At 32.6% G+C, this 16,320-nt stretch overlaps 2 protein-coding genes across 2 annotated transcripts; both read left to right on the forward strand.

The window, feature by feature from the left end:
* Positions 1-4,677: 4,677 nt before the first annotated feature.
* LOC134246911 (cholecystokinin receptor type A-like) lies at positions 4,678-6,227 on the forward strand. The gene has a single exon (XM_062729256.1). The coding sequence runs from the start codon at positions 4,824-4,826 to the stop codon at positions 5,904-5,906; it is 1,083 nt and encodes a 360-aa protein (XP_062585240.1). The 5' UTR covers positions 4,678-4,823; the 3' UTR covers positions 5,907-6,227.
* Positions 6,228-13,863: 7,636 nt separating this feature from the next.
* LOC134246914 (trissin receptor-like) lies at positions 13,864-15,283 on the forward strand. Its single transcript, XM_062729259.1, has one exon. The coding sequence runs from the start codon at positions 14,153-14,155 to the stop codon at positions 15,266-15,268; it is 1,116 nt and encodes a 371-aa protein (XP_062585243.1). The 5' UTR covers positions 13,864-14,152; the 3' UTR covers positions 15,269-15,283.
* Positions 15,284-16,320: the final 1,037 nt, after the last annotated feature.

Raw genomic sequence — 16,320 nt, forward strand, 5'->3', positions numbered from 1 at the left:
CAAAGTGCGTTAAATTTGGGACCAACTCAACGCACTTTGAAAAAAAATTTCAATGTACGTTAAGAGTCTACATCAATATATTTTACCATCGAGACACCTAACGCACTTTGAAAAAAAATCATATTTTAGTCATGGAAAGATTTTATTTGTTATGAATCGTTCAAAAAACTAAGCCTAACCCTCACCTCAAAAATGAATTGATTTACTCCCGTCGAAAAGAGGAGAAGACGGGTATAATATCCCTCAGTCCAAATCTTTATCTTTTAAATACATAGGTGTTGGTAACAAACGGGGGAGGGGAGCAATAAACTTAAAAAGGGTACGCTGCATTTTCAATGCTTATACGATGTATATATCTTTCCAAAATAAGTGGGGGGCTTATCCCCCATCCCCTCCCCTGGCACTTCGTCCAGTCTCGATGTCTATGCTATACTCAAAGCATTTATATAATTATGTACATGTGTATTTACCTAACTGGTAGGACGTTGAAAACTTTCAATAATAAATGAGTTAATTAAAACAGATGAAAACTAGAAATTTTTAAGAACAGTAAAACGTATGAGAGAGAAAGAATTTTCATAGTTTTGAACAATCAAATTGGCCCCTTTTTATTATGATAAATGCCAAGTTGCTTGAAGCTGTCCTCTGTTAGTGCTCCCTATACACCTTTACACCTACTCATCAAAGACTAGATTTAAAAAAAAAAAAGAAGAAACGAATTAATGAACTTAAACAATCGTCAGTCTTTTTTTCAAGACCCTTTAATTTTCCCTTTTATTTTATCAAAACCTTAAATATTTAAAACGTCAATATCTCAGGTCCTACAATGACTTTATCATAAAAAAGTTATCAAACCAGGATCTGTAATTCACCACACCGATTATTTGAAGGAATATTGATTAATCTTTACATTTTTTTCAAAGTGCGTCAATATGGTCGATATTAACGTACTTTGAAAAAAAATATTTTTTTTCAAAGTGCGTTAGCTTTGTCCCAAATTTTAACGCACTTTGTAATTTTTTTTTCAAAGTGCGTAATTTTTCACAGTGTGTTTTAACATACCAGAGATACAGTTACGTCCTTTAATTTCCAATCTTAGTTTAAGAAAACATACATCTGTTAATAGAAAGCAAATCATGCGTAATAAATTAAAATTTACAATATAAAAATGCTCCTTAACAAATGCTAATTATTTTATCCAGTTTTACCTAAAACAAATCGTTGAAAAGCCAGTCTTTTCTGTTACCACGCCCTCTGCCTTTTTTCAAAATTGTAAAAGTTGCAATATTTATTTTAACATTATAGGGTTGTTTTGTTGAATAGTATACGCTCGCAAAATTTATATAAATTTTGTACTAAAAACTTCTCCACGCGTTCACTTTGTTTTACAGAATTCATATTTCACAAATTACAGAAAATATCCGAACTGTTTTGAAGGGTCACAATATTAATCAATGTTTGATTTAGACAGGTCAGAATTTCGTAACCTTGATAAGGTACTTCCCGATAGTATTGTTGACTACAATTTATCACAGTATAAAAATATAATATAATGTAACATAATTATGTTAAATAGAGAAATGGTTGTAATTAACAAAGAAATCATTTTTTTCTATTCTGGCATTTTACATGTTTATGATTGGGGTTAGGGGATGATTGTGTTCAAATACACTTTTGCAGACTCGCTGTATCTATTGGCAAGCAGTTCAAATCAGCCTCAGCCAAAAATCCCTAGCTTACTGAACACGCATTCATTTCTTCAAATCAAAGTAAACTAAAGCATGGCTTGGACTAACAACTTTAACTGGACAAACAAAGCAGAAGACAAATATTAAGAACATACAACTGACAAGAGGAAAACTAAAAATCTACAAAAAAGGTACCATCAAAAGGAGGGATAATTTAGGTACTGATAGTTTATATTTTTCATTAATAATGACGGTGGTTTTACATATATTGCAAAATATTTAGCTGTTGTAGTATCTTTAATGAAGGAAAATAAGATAACACCGTATCTCGGAGGTTTAAAATAATTCTCCACGAGGAGGCTAGGCCTAGTAGAAAGTTCTACGACCCAAATATTATGCGTTGATTTTTTTTTAAGGATTCGCTGTCTAAGTTGTTGGTATTCAAGGGCATTAATGATAGTGGTAAACACGGGATAGATAATCCTACTTTTCAAACTGTCATTAATGTCACTGGAGCACCAAACAAACTACAGCAATTCCTTATATTTATATTAATAAATACAAAAAAATAATATTTGGAAATATTTAAGTGATCTTAATACCATACATCAAAAAGACGGTTATACATAAATAGTAGTGAAAAATATTTAAAAAGAAGTATACGTGAAAGGTTAATTACAAATGTGCAGATATATGAAATCAAAGTACTGTGAGTACTGAAAGACGGTGGTTTGAATGGTTTTATTTGTTTACCGTCCATTTTGAGTGTTACTGCGACACGGAATATCAATCTGAATTAAGTGTGGATCTCCATGTCCCGCAGTGGGCGTCGAATCCGCGACGTACGGATGGACACCTTTACGTCCGTACTTTCAGAGCGAACCCGCAACGTCAAATGGCGACTGGCATTAAATAAGATAAAATGTTGTAAGAATTTGTAAAATGATATAGAAATTATAAATGTTTATTTCATTTTTTCACAATACATGTACGTGTATTTCAATTTATAAATTTATATTTTTGTACTAAAAAGTAAAGTGTTATGAATTCTCACTGTGATCTAAAATGTTCTCTACTCTTAAGTATAAATTTTTCATCAAAAATACAAAGCAAACTTCAAATATATCTATGCATAAATAAACAAATTATGATTTTATATAATGAGTGTCTAAAGCAGCGTCACGATTCCTTTTTTTGCTAAAAACAAGTTAGATAACTCCCACTTAAATTAAGGAATTTCTTTGATGCACAGAATTGAATTTCCCTTAAATCTTTAAATAACAGTCAGGAACTAATCTCGCGCACAAATGGAACCTTGTGAAGATTCATGTAAGTTATGGACAATAATTTTACTATCATTCAACTCAATGGGCTATCTTATTAATTAGCTGTCAACATTGACAGCGTCTTTCGCTATTCCTATAGCTGTTTGTTACGCCCATGGATTTGACAAAAAAACGATTTCGGTTAGGAAACTACAATTTCCCTTGTACGCTAAAGATGAAAAAAACTGGACTGCTTTTCATTGCGTAGAAACGTCATTTTCCAATAGACGATCGCGACACAATAGATAGTGAATAAAAATGCAATAATGTTTACCAAAATCTATTTGATACTTTTATTTCGAAATAAAACTTGACGCGTATAATTAATTTTTTTTTAACATGCTTACATGTATGATATTAAAGCATCTTAATAAAATATTGATATTTGTCTATATTTCATCAAAAGAATTCAGATACGCTAAAATATGATAATTAAATACTTGCTAATAATTTCATCTTATGGCGCCCATTATTTTTCGAGAAAAACCTTGTCCACGATTTAAAAGGACAAACCCTCGTATACTGCTCGAAAAAAGAGAGAAAGAAGAAACAAAATAACAAAATATTTTCTGTCTCTTTTTTCTTCTTTCTTATATAAAATACATGTATTCATTTTTCTTATGTCTGTGGCATTGTAAACAGATATTAGAAATTAATTCAAACAATCAAAAGACTCTGTTAAATTACAATAAACTACTTAAGTTTTATTAAATAAAAAATTCACAAAAAGAGTGTTTAATAAACAGCTTCGCTTGTGTTGTTTAGCAATTATAATTATTTGATTTCGGAGTTAGAAAGTGAAATAATTATCTACAAATATTTTTCATCAAATTTTCTGAGAATAATTATAATTCTAAACTAACACAATGTGTACGAAATTACTTTTAGCACATGAGAGAAAAAAAACGAAAACATCATGTACGAATTGACTGCTGTAGTTTGCATACGAATATGCGAGTCGGTTGGTGTACGAGTTAGTTGTAGTTCGGCATAATTCAATGAATATTTATGTGGCGAGAAATATTGAGAACGGCAAATATAAGGAATTAAGCCTTGTGTCCATCAAGGAAATGTCTTCAAAATAACTTGAAAGTATGTGTTAAATATGTACATTTCATTTTCAATCATCGAAACAAGTCTACTTTCATTATTTCGACTCTGCAAAAATCTCCGCTAGGATCCCCGTGTGTTTGCATGTTGTTTATTCAAAAGCCCAGACCAGCAGCAATAGCCTGTGGCTATAAATAGCCACTGTCTAAAAATGAGTGCCGAAAAATATAACATGAATCTGAAAATAGGAGGGTTGATTCAAAAGTAATATCATCGATGCAGCTAAAATATCAAAACAAAACTTAATACAATAAAACTTCAATTTTTAAAAAACTTTTTCATAAATGAATTTTTAAACGATTATATAAAACTACTATATAAATAGCGAAAGGTTTTATCAGCCGTTGCAAAGCAAGAATATTTCTGACGTCGTTATGCCGTCGTTACTAGTTCAATACTTGTTAGATTTATCAATGTGTAAATTTTGTTATTTTTCATATTTTGTTAAAAAAAATGAAGGAACTACGAAATTATGATTGTAAGATTATGTAACATTATTATTCATCATACTAGCCTTACTTGTGTAAATGAATCATATGCGCTTCTGCCAAGTCTTTAATGATACTTGTATTAGCTGCTTGTGATACGTTAATTGTAATTCTGCTATGAGTCTCCTTTTCCCCTTTTCTTACTTCCCTTTGTCAAAAAGTGGAATAAAATTCAAATAAAAATACGTCTTTTGTGAAAGACAAATGTGAATATGGAGTTTGCACGAATTCTATCTGAGAGATATTCCGAAAAATTGCTTTCCAATACAATCGCACAGTTAATTGCTGCTGCCTTTGGAATATTCGGAAACTCTGTTGTTATTTTGGTGTACTTTAGATATATACAGGACAAAACGTCTTCTCGGTTTTTCATTCCAATTCTGGCAATTGTGGATCTTGCAGGATGCATTTCAAATGTGACTCAATTTCACATTGACAACACTATGCGTTACATATACCCTGGCGAGAATTTATGTAAAACATTATGTTTTTTAATCATTCTAACAGGGGGGATGTCGGCGCACTTAATATTTGCGATCGCCTTGCAAAGGTATTTAATCATCTGTCGTCCGTTTGGTCCGCAAATGTCTACAAAATCATGCAAAATTGCTACATTAATTATATTTCTAATATCGGTTGGGTATTCCGCTCCAATTTTGAAATTAAGTGGAATATATAGACCCTCTTCATTAAATATGTGTCATTTTGACGATGGCACCAACGGAAGTAGTGTAATGATCCCGTATTTTGGAACTTTTCTCATTCTCTCTTTTATCAATATCATTGTCACTTCCGCTCTGTACATTCCTGTGATCAAGACTATCTATAAAACGCTGCCCACTCCCAAACGAAATCGAGTAAGTATTATTCCAGACGATAACACCGATATCTCATCTAAAGAAACACAGGATCTTAGTGCTGAAAAAATAACAAAGGCGGATTCACCACAAAATATTGTGCGAACTCCTCAAAAGGAACCCACGAACACCTTAACAACGGACGGAAACCGGGAACAAAGAGCGCGGAGGAATATCAGCATCATGTTTCTCGTCATCATAATTGTCTACGTAGTTTCGTATCTGACGTCATTGGTTACGCAGGTCTACACTTTCGTGAACCCCACAATGAACTTGAGAGGGTTTAAATTAAACGTGTACTATTTCTGTCTCCGCTTCAACCTTCTTAATCACATTGCTAATCCATACATTTATTGGTTTTTTGACAAAAAATTCAGAAATGAACTTCGAAAGTTTTGCTGCGAGAAACTCTTCAGAAGATATTCCTATTCATTGTAAATTTTTTGTGTACAATTCTACAAAATGGAGGAATTGATGATTTTAAGATTTGTTTTTCTATAACATTTGATGTTCAATACTTGATTCCACCTCTGATGCTCTGGAGGTCCATTTTTGTTCTGCTCTTATTTTGTATTGCTTTATGGATTTTTGATCTTGTATACTGATCTTGGACGTTTCCATATGTTTCATTTTAAAGATTATATTTATTAAATATCATTTTGTATTACATATACGCCTGTTCTATCCTTTCTTTGTATTTGCAATAAATATTTTAAAATTTAGAATATGTAGCAATATAAATAACAAGAGGCCCATGGGCCTTATAGGTCACCTGAGTATCATGCAACAACTTTCCAACAATTGAATTTGATTCATGTTTTAAACCAGAGGCCATGAACTTCACAATTTTGAAAGAGGCACTATTGCTTTTCATTAATATACACTCAGCATGCTTACTTTGTTTACTAATACCCAGTGGTAGACCAGAGTAACAAAAGAGAAAATACATTTCCACTTTATCAGTTAAGCACCCTATCCCAAAGGAACCACTAACTCTGGGGCCACATATTTCAAAATTTTGGAAATTTTATTTCATCATGTTGTTGATTAATACCAAAGTGCAGATTTCACAGCATTAAATTATTTTTGACTATGTAACCCCCCTCTCCCCAAGTACCTCTGTCCCAGGGGCCAGGAAATAACCATTTTTGGAAGCAGCTTTCTTCGTCATAAATATGTACTAAGATAATTGGCATAATACCTATGAACAAAGGAAAAGATTTTCAAAGAATTCCTGCATTTTCACTATATAAACATTAAAGCCCCACCCTACCACAAGAAGCCCTGACCCAGGGGCTCTGAAATTCACAAATCTCAAAAAGGCATCCTTCTTCTTCATAAATATGTACATAGTTTATTGGTTTAATACCCAGATGCAGAAAAGAAGATTTTTAAAGAATTTATGCATTTTCACTATATAATCAATAGAGCCCCACCCTAACACCATAACCCCCAATCCAGAGGCCATGAAATTCACAATTTTGGAAGAGGCAGCCTTATTCAACATAACTATTTACCTGGTTAGTTTATTTAATACTAAGGAGCAGAGAAGAAGATTTTCATAGAAATAATTCATTTCTTACTATATTATCTTTATAGTCCCACCCTAACACTAGAACTCCTGACTGTGGGGCCATGAAATTCACAATTTTGGAAGAGGCAGCCTTATTCAACATAGCTATGCACTTGGTTAGTTTATTTAATGCCCAGAAGCAGAAAGGAAGAATTTCAAAGAAATAATGCATTTTTACTATATAACCTATATAGCCCCGCCCTAGCATAAAAACCCCTGAACCTGGGGCCATGAATTTCACAATTTTGGTAGAGGACTCAATGCTGATTACAATCATACCAACATTTTGACTGCTTGATGTTCAGGAGTCAAAAAGAAGATTTTTAAAGATTGCACTAATTTTAGTAGTTTTTGCCCCACCCCCAGGCCCCAGACCATGAAATTCACAATTTTTGTTCCCCTTCACCCATAGATGCTATATGCAAAATTTTGTTGAAATTGGCTCAGTGGTTTCAGAGAAGAAGCTTAAAATGTTCAAATGTTAACGGACGACGGACGACGACGGACAAAAACAGAAAGTAATAGGTCACCTGAGTTACTGTTTTTGTTTGAATTTGAACAGAAAACTTGATCATTCACAGATGTAGGCAATAAAAGTGGTTGTATACTGAGTATAATGTTTTTATTACTGAGGAAACTATAACCTGACAAGTATGCTTTGAGCATAATTATAACGCCAACAGTTTAGTTCAAAATTTCAATGTCAATATTTTACGTACTGTACATTGTTCTAGTAAATAAGATACATTCTTTCACGGAATGAGAACCTATGATAAACATATTATCCACACCTCCTTCCCTCTCTCCTCAGTGCCTTCGGAAATGATATTGCTAGGGTTTATACTTTCGTCCTACATATTTATAAATTATATACATTGTCAACAGTAACATTGTCGTTTTGCGTGGAACAGGGGTGGTAAGAGCGTTTGCTCAATAGCAGTAGCATAAGGAGTTGATCAATACGTCACGGGTTCGAATCTTACTAGGGGTCGTGGAGACCGGTTCTTCGGATGAGACCGTATAAACCTACGTCTAGTGTGGTAGTAGGTGCTGATACAAAAAAGGACCCTCAATAGTTAATCGTCCTGATTGATGTGTGTTGGACTAAAATTAGCAGCTCTACTGCGGCTAGTAATGGCGTCTCCCTGAGTGAAAAAATCCCAAGAGATATGTTAAACAATATACAATGTTCAGCGATACTGCATCTTTATGGTCTGTAAAAATATAAACTCCCCTCTCTTTCTGTACGAAACTTTTACTCAACAGTCTAATTTTTTGCGGAAAGATATCTGGATGATTTTTATAATGTGTGCAATTCAATGAAAAATTTATTTGAGAATATTTTATTTTTCTGGCAACATGTGTTAATCATAGTAAGTCCCTATTTAAAATAATGTTTGAAATAATGTTAACTTTGTTTTGGTTGCCCTTTCAAGATTCAGGATGAAATGTTTTGGGTCGATGGATACATGTAGGTGGGGGGAAAAATTCCAGAAAAATAATAAATATGTTGTCGAGAAAAGATGAATGAAAATAAGAAATCTTGCTCTGGAATGTAATACATGTAAAATGTTTTTACTCGGGACATTTTTTACCCTGTGACATTGGCATTGACGTTTGGCCTACTTTTCAAAATTATTAATATCAATTTTAATTTGGTCAAAAGTTTTAAAAAAGAATAAATGGGGCTTTCATATCTGACATGTGCATTACTTGATACAGGATATATTCGAGCATGCTTTGATCCCCCCCTTCCCCTTGAAGTTGACCTTCATGTTTGACCTTATTTACAAATTTTTGGATGATATATAAATAGGCGTTCATATTGATACCATATGCAATAAATAATGGCACCCGATCCACTAAGTCACCGAAAACGGGGAACCACCATTCTATAAATTCGCAAGTTAACATCATACTATTACATGTACATGGAACCATGAGAGCACCAAGTCTTTACTTTATGTTGATGTTTGAAATAGGTCACTTGGACTTAGTAAGTTAATTGATATATGGACAGGATCATTATACAGATAAAGCAATTCTGGTTCTTCCAAAGAAAAGATTATTATGTTTTTCATGCAATTATTTACACTTAGTTTTACTTATCTGTGATTTCAAAATAAAGCTTTTCTGTGAATTGCTTGAAGTCAATAAAATTGAATCTCATTAAAGATATAATTATATCATATGCATCATAAATGAATTTGTCATAAAATTAAGTAAACGAGTATAACATTCTTCAAAAATTAATAATTATGTATATTTCATTGATTTATGACAAAAAGGATGTAAAAACTTTTCACAACTGACATCTGTATCATTACGTAAATACAGACATGAAATAAAGGGAAAAGTTATGTTAACTGTAAACAAATCAATATAAAAATCACTGAGGTAATTCTTCATTGTATTTAAACTGTTATCGTTATAAACATTAAATATTATCTTTATCTGTCACTTAATCTACTTTCAGTCAATTGAATGTCAGTGCTTTATCTTGTGAAATCTCTTTTGTTCGCTCGATAGCAATCTCCTAAATCATTTCATGCCCCCGTAATCGATGACTCGTGGTTATACAGTTTTAGTTCTGTCCGTCCGTCTGTCTGTTTGTTTGACCGCAAAAACATTCACCTTAACAATAACTTTTGAGTTTGTGGGGCTTTGGCTTTCATAATCCGCATGTGTATTCCTATTGACAAGTCCTTTCCTTTGTTACCAACAAATTTGATGCCTTTACCTTGAAGTTTGACCCAAGTTTACTTTAAATTTTCAAACTTTAATCTTGGCGATCAGTTTTGAACACTTGGTGCTAGAGTTTTCATTCTACACATCATGTGTATTCTTTCAAAGGGTAAAGATATTTTTGACGTTTTAGTATTGGTCCTAACTTGGGGACAGTTAGTATTACAGCTTTCTTGTTTCATACTTTTATTCCTTATAACATGATTTTCCTCTGATTACTAACAATTCTGACCTTGCATTTGAGAAATGTAAACCCTCGCTATAAGGAGGCATCAGTAAAGTTACATCAATTACATCTTGTAAACTAATGAGACATCATACATTATGTATTACAAATTATTTCTAGATAATAAATTGAATTTGATATCCTTGCATCAGTTTGGATTACTTGTACTCAGTTTGTAAATTTTACATCTTATTACCACAAAAAACAAAAACAACAACATCAAAAAACATTTCATAAGTCACAACAAAAGAAGTAAGAGTGCGCAATATAAATTTTGCCATTATAATCTTGCTATTGTACATAAAGAATCCTCTCATTCCAAGGCCTTAGTCCTTTGTAATACTTCTGATTGAAGCCTGTCATTCGTTTATTCTAAATTAAGACAAGTAGTCTGTATTCTCCTTTGTATCACATAAAGTAATTCCTTAAGTCAAAGCGAAGAATAAAATTCACATAAAAACGGGGTTTTTTTTAAGACAAATGTGACGATGGAGTCTGCACGAAATTTCTCTGAGCAATATTCGGATCAATTGCTTCCCAATACAATCGCACAATTTTTTGCTGTTGTTCTTGGGATATTCGGAAACTCTCTAGTTATTTTGGTGTACTCTAGATATGTACAGGACAAGACGGCTTCTCGGTTTTTCATTCCTATTCTGGCAATTGTGGATCTTGTAGGTTGTATTTCAAATGTGATTCAATATCACATTGACAACACCATGCATCACCCTAGTGATATTTTGTGTAAAATATTTAGCTTTCTAATCATACTGGCGGGGGGTATTTCAGCGCACTTGATTTTGGTGATAGCGTTACAGAGGTATTTAATCATTTGTCGTCCGTTTGTTCCGCAAATGTCAACAAAATCTTGCAAAATTGCTATATTGATTATATTTCTAATATCAGTTGGATATTCTGCTCCAATTGTGAAATTCAGCAGAATACAGGAACCCTTTTCGGTAACACGGTGTACTTTCGATGATGGAACTAACGACAACAGTGTACTGATTCCGTATTTTGGAACTTTTCTCCTTCTTTCTTTTATCAATATCATTGTCACTTTCGCTCTGTACATTCCAGTGATCAAGATCATCTATAATACACAGTCCACTCCCAAACGGAATCGAGTAAGTAGAATCCCGGAAGACAACACCGATATCTCATCTAAAGAAACACAGGATCTTAGTTCCGACAAAATTACAAAGGCGGATTTAACACAAAACATTGTGCAATCTCCTAAAAGTAAACCATCGAACACCTTAACAACGGATGGAAACCGGGAACAAAGAGCGCGGAGGAATATCAGCGTCATGTTCCTCGTCATCATAATTGTCTACGTAGTTTCGTATCTTACGTCACTTGTTACACAAGTCTACACCTTCGTAGACCCAGAAATAGACCTGAGAGGATTCAAGTTAAATGTTTTCGATTTTTGCCTGCGTTTTAACATTTTGAATCACATTGCTAATCCATATATTTACTGGTTATTTGACAACAAATTCAAAAATGAACTTCGGAAGTTTTGCTGCGAGAAATTTTTCAGAAGACATTCGTTTTCTTTGTAAATTTGGTGTCTCATAATATAACGGGAGGAATTCATAACGTCAATATCTGTATTTAAATACATCTGATGTTATGTAAAAATTATATTCGTTCAAATCATTTTGTATTACATTTATACGTGCTTTATCCTATGTTCATTGTTTAATGTATATTTCAAAATTTAGCAAAATAAATCAAACTGTAAATCCATAGAAGTCTGGGGTTTTTTTTACTTAAACGTACAGCTTTCTCTTTTAAGAAAGAAAGACATCTCATTCACAAATATTGTAATATTAAAATGTTCTTGAAATTTTTTTTTCATCAAAAATCAAATCTTTGTATGAGTTAACCATAAACCTAGTTGTTGAGAATTAAGGTATCCTATCTATAACAGCCCCAGATTCAATGAATCTGAATGCATAACTGCTATATATTGGCTGAATACTCAGTATATGGAGACATAATCTTCATGTTTAAGTCTCAACATAAAAGTTTGGAATGTGTCCTAATTATTGACCTTGACCTTCCTTGAAGAGTTATCATCCTTTGCTTGTAATCAATAAAATTCATTGTAAAAAAATTTATCCGGTTAAAAATCATTTTTTAATCATTTTTGTATGCTTGATAATTTTTATATTGATAAAAAATTGCTTGTTCCCATAGACCTCAATGCATACTTAATCAATTAATTACTGCTTGGGTAATTATATTTTTGAATAAATTCTCATGGTAAATCCTTTGCTACTCTTAACTGCTTTGAAATAGTTTAATATTATTTAATCTACAGAATGGCTATCTAAGGTTAGAAAATTTTGTCCTTTTATGGCTCGGATGCCTTAATTGACATCATGCAGTAAAGGCGTTCGAATTTTCTCTGCTTTTAATTATGAAAAAGGTTCATAAAAGTAGGCTTTAATGTGTTTCAGATGAAAAGATCGGGAAGCCTTGTAATGGGTCCAATTAAGAGCAAAGTGATATGTGATATTGCCGAGTCAAGGTTTTTAAATGCCTTGCTTGGAAGAACTTGTTTTAAAGAAATTTTAAAAGTCCGGCTTTTATAAGTTGGAAATTATAGTGCGGATTTTTTTCAGTTTTTTTTCCGCCATTGTATCAACCAGAAATCTCTGTCGAGACTGTAGCTCTACTGGTTTATACTTATAACAAAGGAAGAGAAAAGTTGCAGTTTGGACTTGAATCTTTACAACAGCAATATGAAATAGAATAGTTATTCTTCAAGTTGATAAAGTCATTGGTGGCAATACTGCAATAAGACTACAGCTGTAGGAGTAACTTTCAATATATTTTTTAAAGAATTTTCAATTATAGTTATACCATGGCAACATCATTCATCGAAATAAATTGTTAAAAAAAATAAAGACAATAATGTATCTTAGTGTAGTCTATCTGCATGACACATTATATCATAATCAAACTAAAAATATATTTGTGATAGCATTTTTAAATCATTTAGCAGAAAATTCTGTTTTTAGTAACCACGGCAACACCGTTCATGGAAATCAAAATCCGATGCACAGACCTATGTATCTTAGTATAGTCTACTTGTGTGCCAAGTTACATTGAAATCATACAAAAAATGTAGGAGGAGTAGCATTTTGAAAGCATTTCACAGAAATTTATATTTTTAGTAACCACAGCAACACTGTTCATCAAAATCAAAAACCGATGCACAGAATTGTGTACTAGTATCTTAAGATAGTCTACTTGTGTGTCAAGTTATATTGAAATCCGACCAAAACTGTAGAAGTAGCATTTTAAAAGCATCTCACAGAAATTAATATTTTTAGTAACCACTGCAACACCGTTCTTTGTAATCAAAAACTGATGCACAGAATTATGTATCTTAGTAGAGTCTACTTGTATGCCAAGTTATATTGAAATCGAACCAAAACTGTAGAAGGAGTAGCATTTTGCAAAATTGTTTACAGACAGACAGACGGACGGACGCCGGACGCATTACTATCCCATAAACTCTTCTGATCTCTGACCAGTAGAGCTAAAAATACAAAAGTGAGTACGTCTTATAAGGAATTCGAAAAAGTTCACGGACAGCAAATGAAACTCGGAAATACCTTCCTTCCAAAATTATAAATCCAGCTAATTCAAAATAATATGAACATTATAAAAGATAAATCCAGACAAATCGCGCCTACACAGGATAAAACAAAGACCCCAAGAATTGGGTTTAGTAACCTGGTATTAGATGTCTAAGCAAAAAGCCATATACGTTGTTTCTAAAGTTTTTTTCAACCACCCGTAGTACTGGATAATATTTCTCTCGTCACAATATAAATGTTTATGATGTGCAACTACTCTATTAGTTGTATTCGTGCTATTTCTTACCTCCTTTATGACAATTTTTTTTATTTTAGAGGCACTCCAGTGACTTGGAGTACATATTTCCTTATAACTACCAGCTACTTCTGGTATCTTTTCACAACAATTTCTATAAATGGTGTAATGTGTTTATTCTCAGTAGCCGTTTTCCAAATCTTTACATCTTTAGTAAAAGCTACAGTTTCCTTTGGATGATACAGTTACTGATATTTACAGTGAGTTTTATTGACTTCTCTCGTGAATATGGCCGATGCAGAAATTTTGTCAGATAAATACTCGGAACAACTCCTTCCTAACACTATGGTACACCTTATCGAAGCAGCATTTGGAATATTCGGAAACTCTCTTGTTCTTTTGATGTACACTAAATACATTCAGGACAAAACAGGTACCCGGTATTTCATTCCTATTTTGGCTTTTATCGATTTTATCGGATGTGTTTCGAATGTGACTCAATTTCACCTGGACAACACCAAGCGTTACAGCTACCCTGATGTATACTTGTGCAAATCTCTATATTTTTCAATGATACTGACCGGGGGATTTTCGGCTCACCTGATCCTTGCCATTGCTTTACAGAGATACCTAATAATTTGTCGTCCCTTTAGTCAACAGATGTCTAGGAAATCCTGCAGAATCACCATCTTGGTGATTTTTCTGTTTTCGGTCGGTTATGCATCTCCCGTTTTGAAATTTGGTGGATTTTATCGCACAACTGTTGAAGATGACTCACTGAATGTCACTCGGAACATCTCTGTACTTGTCTGTCATTCCGATGACGGAACAAATGGAACGGGTGTTATGGTTCCCTACTTTGGGTTTTTGCTTCTTCTTTCTTTCATCAATATTTTCGTCACCACCGCTTTGTACATTCCTGTGACTAAAACTATTTATAGAACACTGTCGCCTACCAGACGAAACCGAACAAGTACTGTTGTGGACGTAGATACTAATATCACCTCAAAAGAAACACAGAGTTCCACAGTTGAGAAAATTGCAATGGTAGAGTTTCCACAAAACGATGTTAGAAGGTCCTATTTTGCATCCCAAAACACGTCAACGATCGACAAAAATCGGGAACAAAAAGCGCGCAAAAAGATCAGTGTCATGTTCCTCGTCATCATAATTGTCTACGTAGTTTCGTATCTGACGTCACTCATTACTCAGGTCCACAGTTTCGCAACTAGAATAGAACTAAAAGGGTACCATTTAAATATTTATTTTTTCTGTTTGCGTTTTAACCTTCTGAATCACATTGCTAATCCCTACATATACTGGTTCTATGACATCAAATTTAGGAATGAACTCCAGAAATTTTGTTGCGGTGGTAGTATCAGACGATACTCATTTTCGGTATGAAATGTCACAAATAAAGAGTTGAATTCCGATGAAAGAAATAGGGGTATGAAAAATCAATTTTTCTTTTCTCTGTAAACATTTCTATATTTTCGTGTTATAAATTTTATGTAATAAAAATGTAAAAAAAAATATATTAAGTGTATTAATGTATTTAATCTATTAGATAATTTTTGGCAATAAAACACATATTTTATTTAGTCTTGTTTATTAGTCTATCTGAATATTGAAATGTCTTACTGACATTTGTAACCTCATGTATACTATATATTTTGATCGCACAAATATAGTGTTTGTCAAAAGTATCTCTAACCATGAGAGTATAACTGTTCTGTTATAATTTCATTTTCCATATTTTCACATATCTAAATTATTAAAATCATCCTTAGCTTTCTTGTAAAAAGTATTTCTTAAAAATTAAAGATTTTGAAAAAAAATTGTCAAAAATGGATGTATATATTCTTCGGTTTGAAAAAAAAAACTTGTTTTGTCCCCTTCTGGCTTCCGTAACGAGATTCTAAGTAATCATGATTTTGATTGATTTATTATTATTTGGTGCCGAGCCAACAATGGAAAAATATATCGAATGAAAGGAGACCTTTGATGTGTCAAATTCCACATTTATATCGAGGAAAGTCTGCACTCAAATTTATTAAAAATAATAAAAGTAAGTTATCCTTGAAGTGGAACAATTTTATGACAATGGCTGGGTATGTGTTCATGTTTTAGCAACCAGGAAGAAATTTAAAGATGTGAATCATTAAGCACTACTTATCTCTTTTCTTCCAATAAATAAGAGATAGTAATACGGGAAAAAAACCTATTTTAGGCTACAACTTCAAACAAGTACATGTACATAATATAAAGTTTTTTTTCTCAAAGAACTGCTATAGCAGCTGTAAAAAATATTCCAATTAATGTGTTTATGTAACTATGAATTTTGCTGACAGACATAGTACTTTGCTTAAGATTTCTTTCCTTTTTTTTCTTTTATCTTTTATTCTTTACATCTTTATCCATTTTGATACCAATGTTAATTAGTATAATATGATAAT

This window comes from Saccostrea cucullata, unplaced genomic scaffold (genome assembly GCF_032062105.1).
Source record: "Saccostrea cucullata isolate Sc308-1 unplaced genomic scaffold, CSIRO_AGI_Scuc_v1 ctg7747, whole genome shotgun sequence".
In the NCBI taxonomy this organism is placed as follows: Eukaryota; Metazoa; Mollusca; class Bivalvia; order Ostreida; family Ostreidae; genus Saccostrea; species Saccostrea cuccullata.

What these genes read in the sequence shown, in the direction of transcription:
- LOC134246911 (XM_062729256.1), top strand. Translation starts at nt 4,824, where the DNA reads ATGGAGTTTGCACGAATTCTATCTGAGAGATATTCCGAAAAATTGCTT.
- LOC134246914 (XM_062729259.1), top strand. Translation starts at nt 14,153, where the DNA reads ATGGCCGATGCAGAAATTTTGTCAGATAAATACTCGGAACAACTCCTT.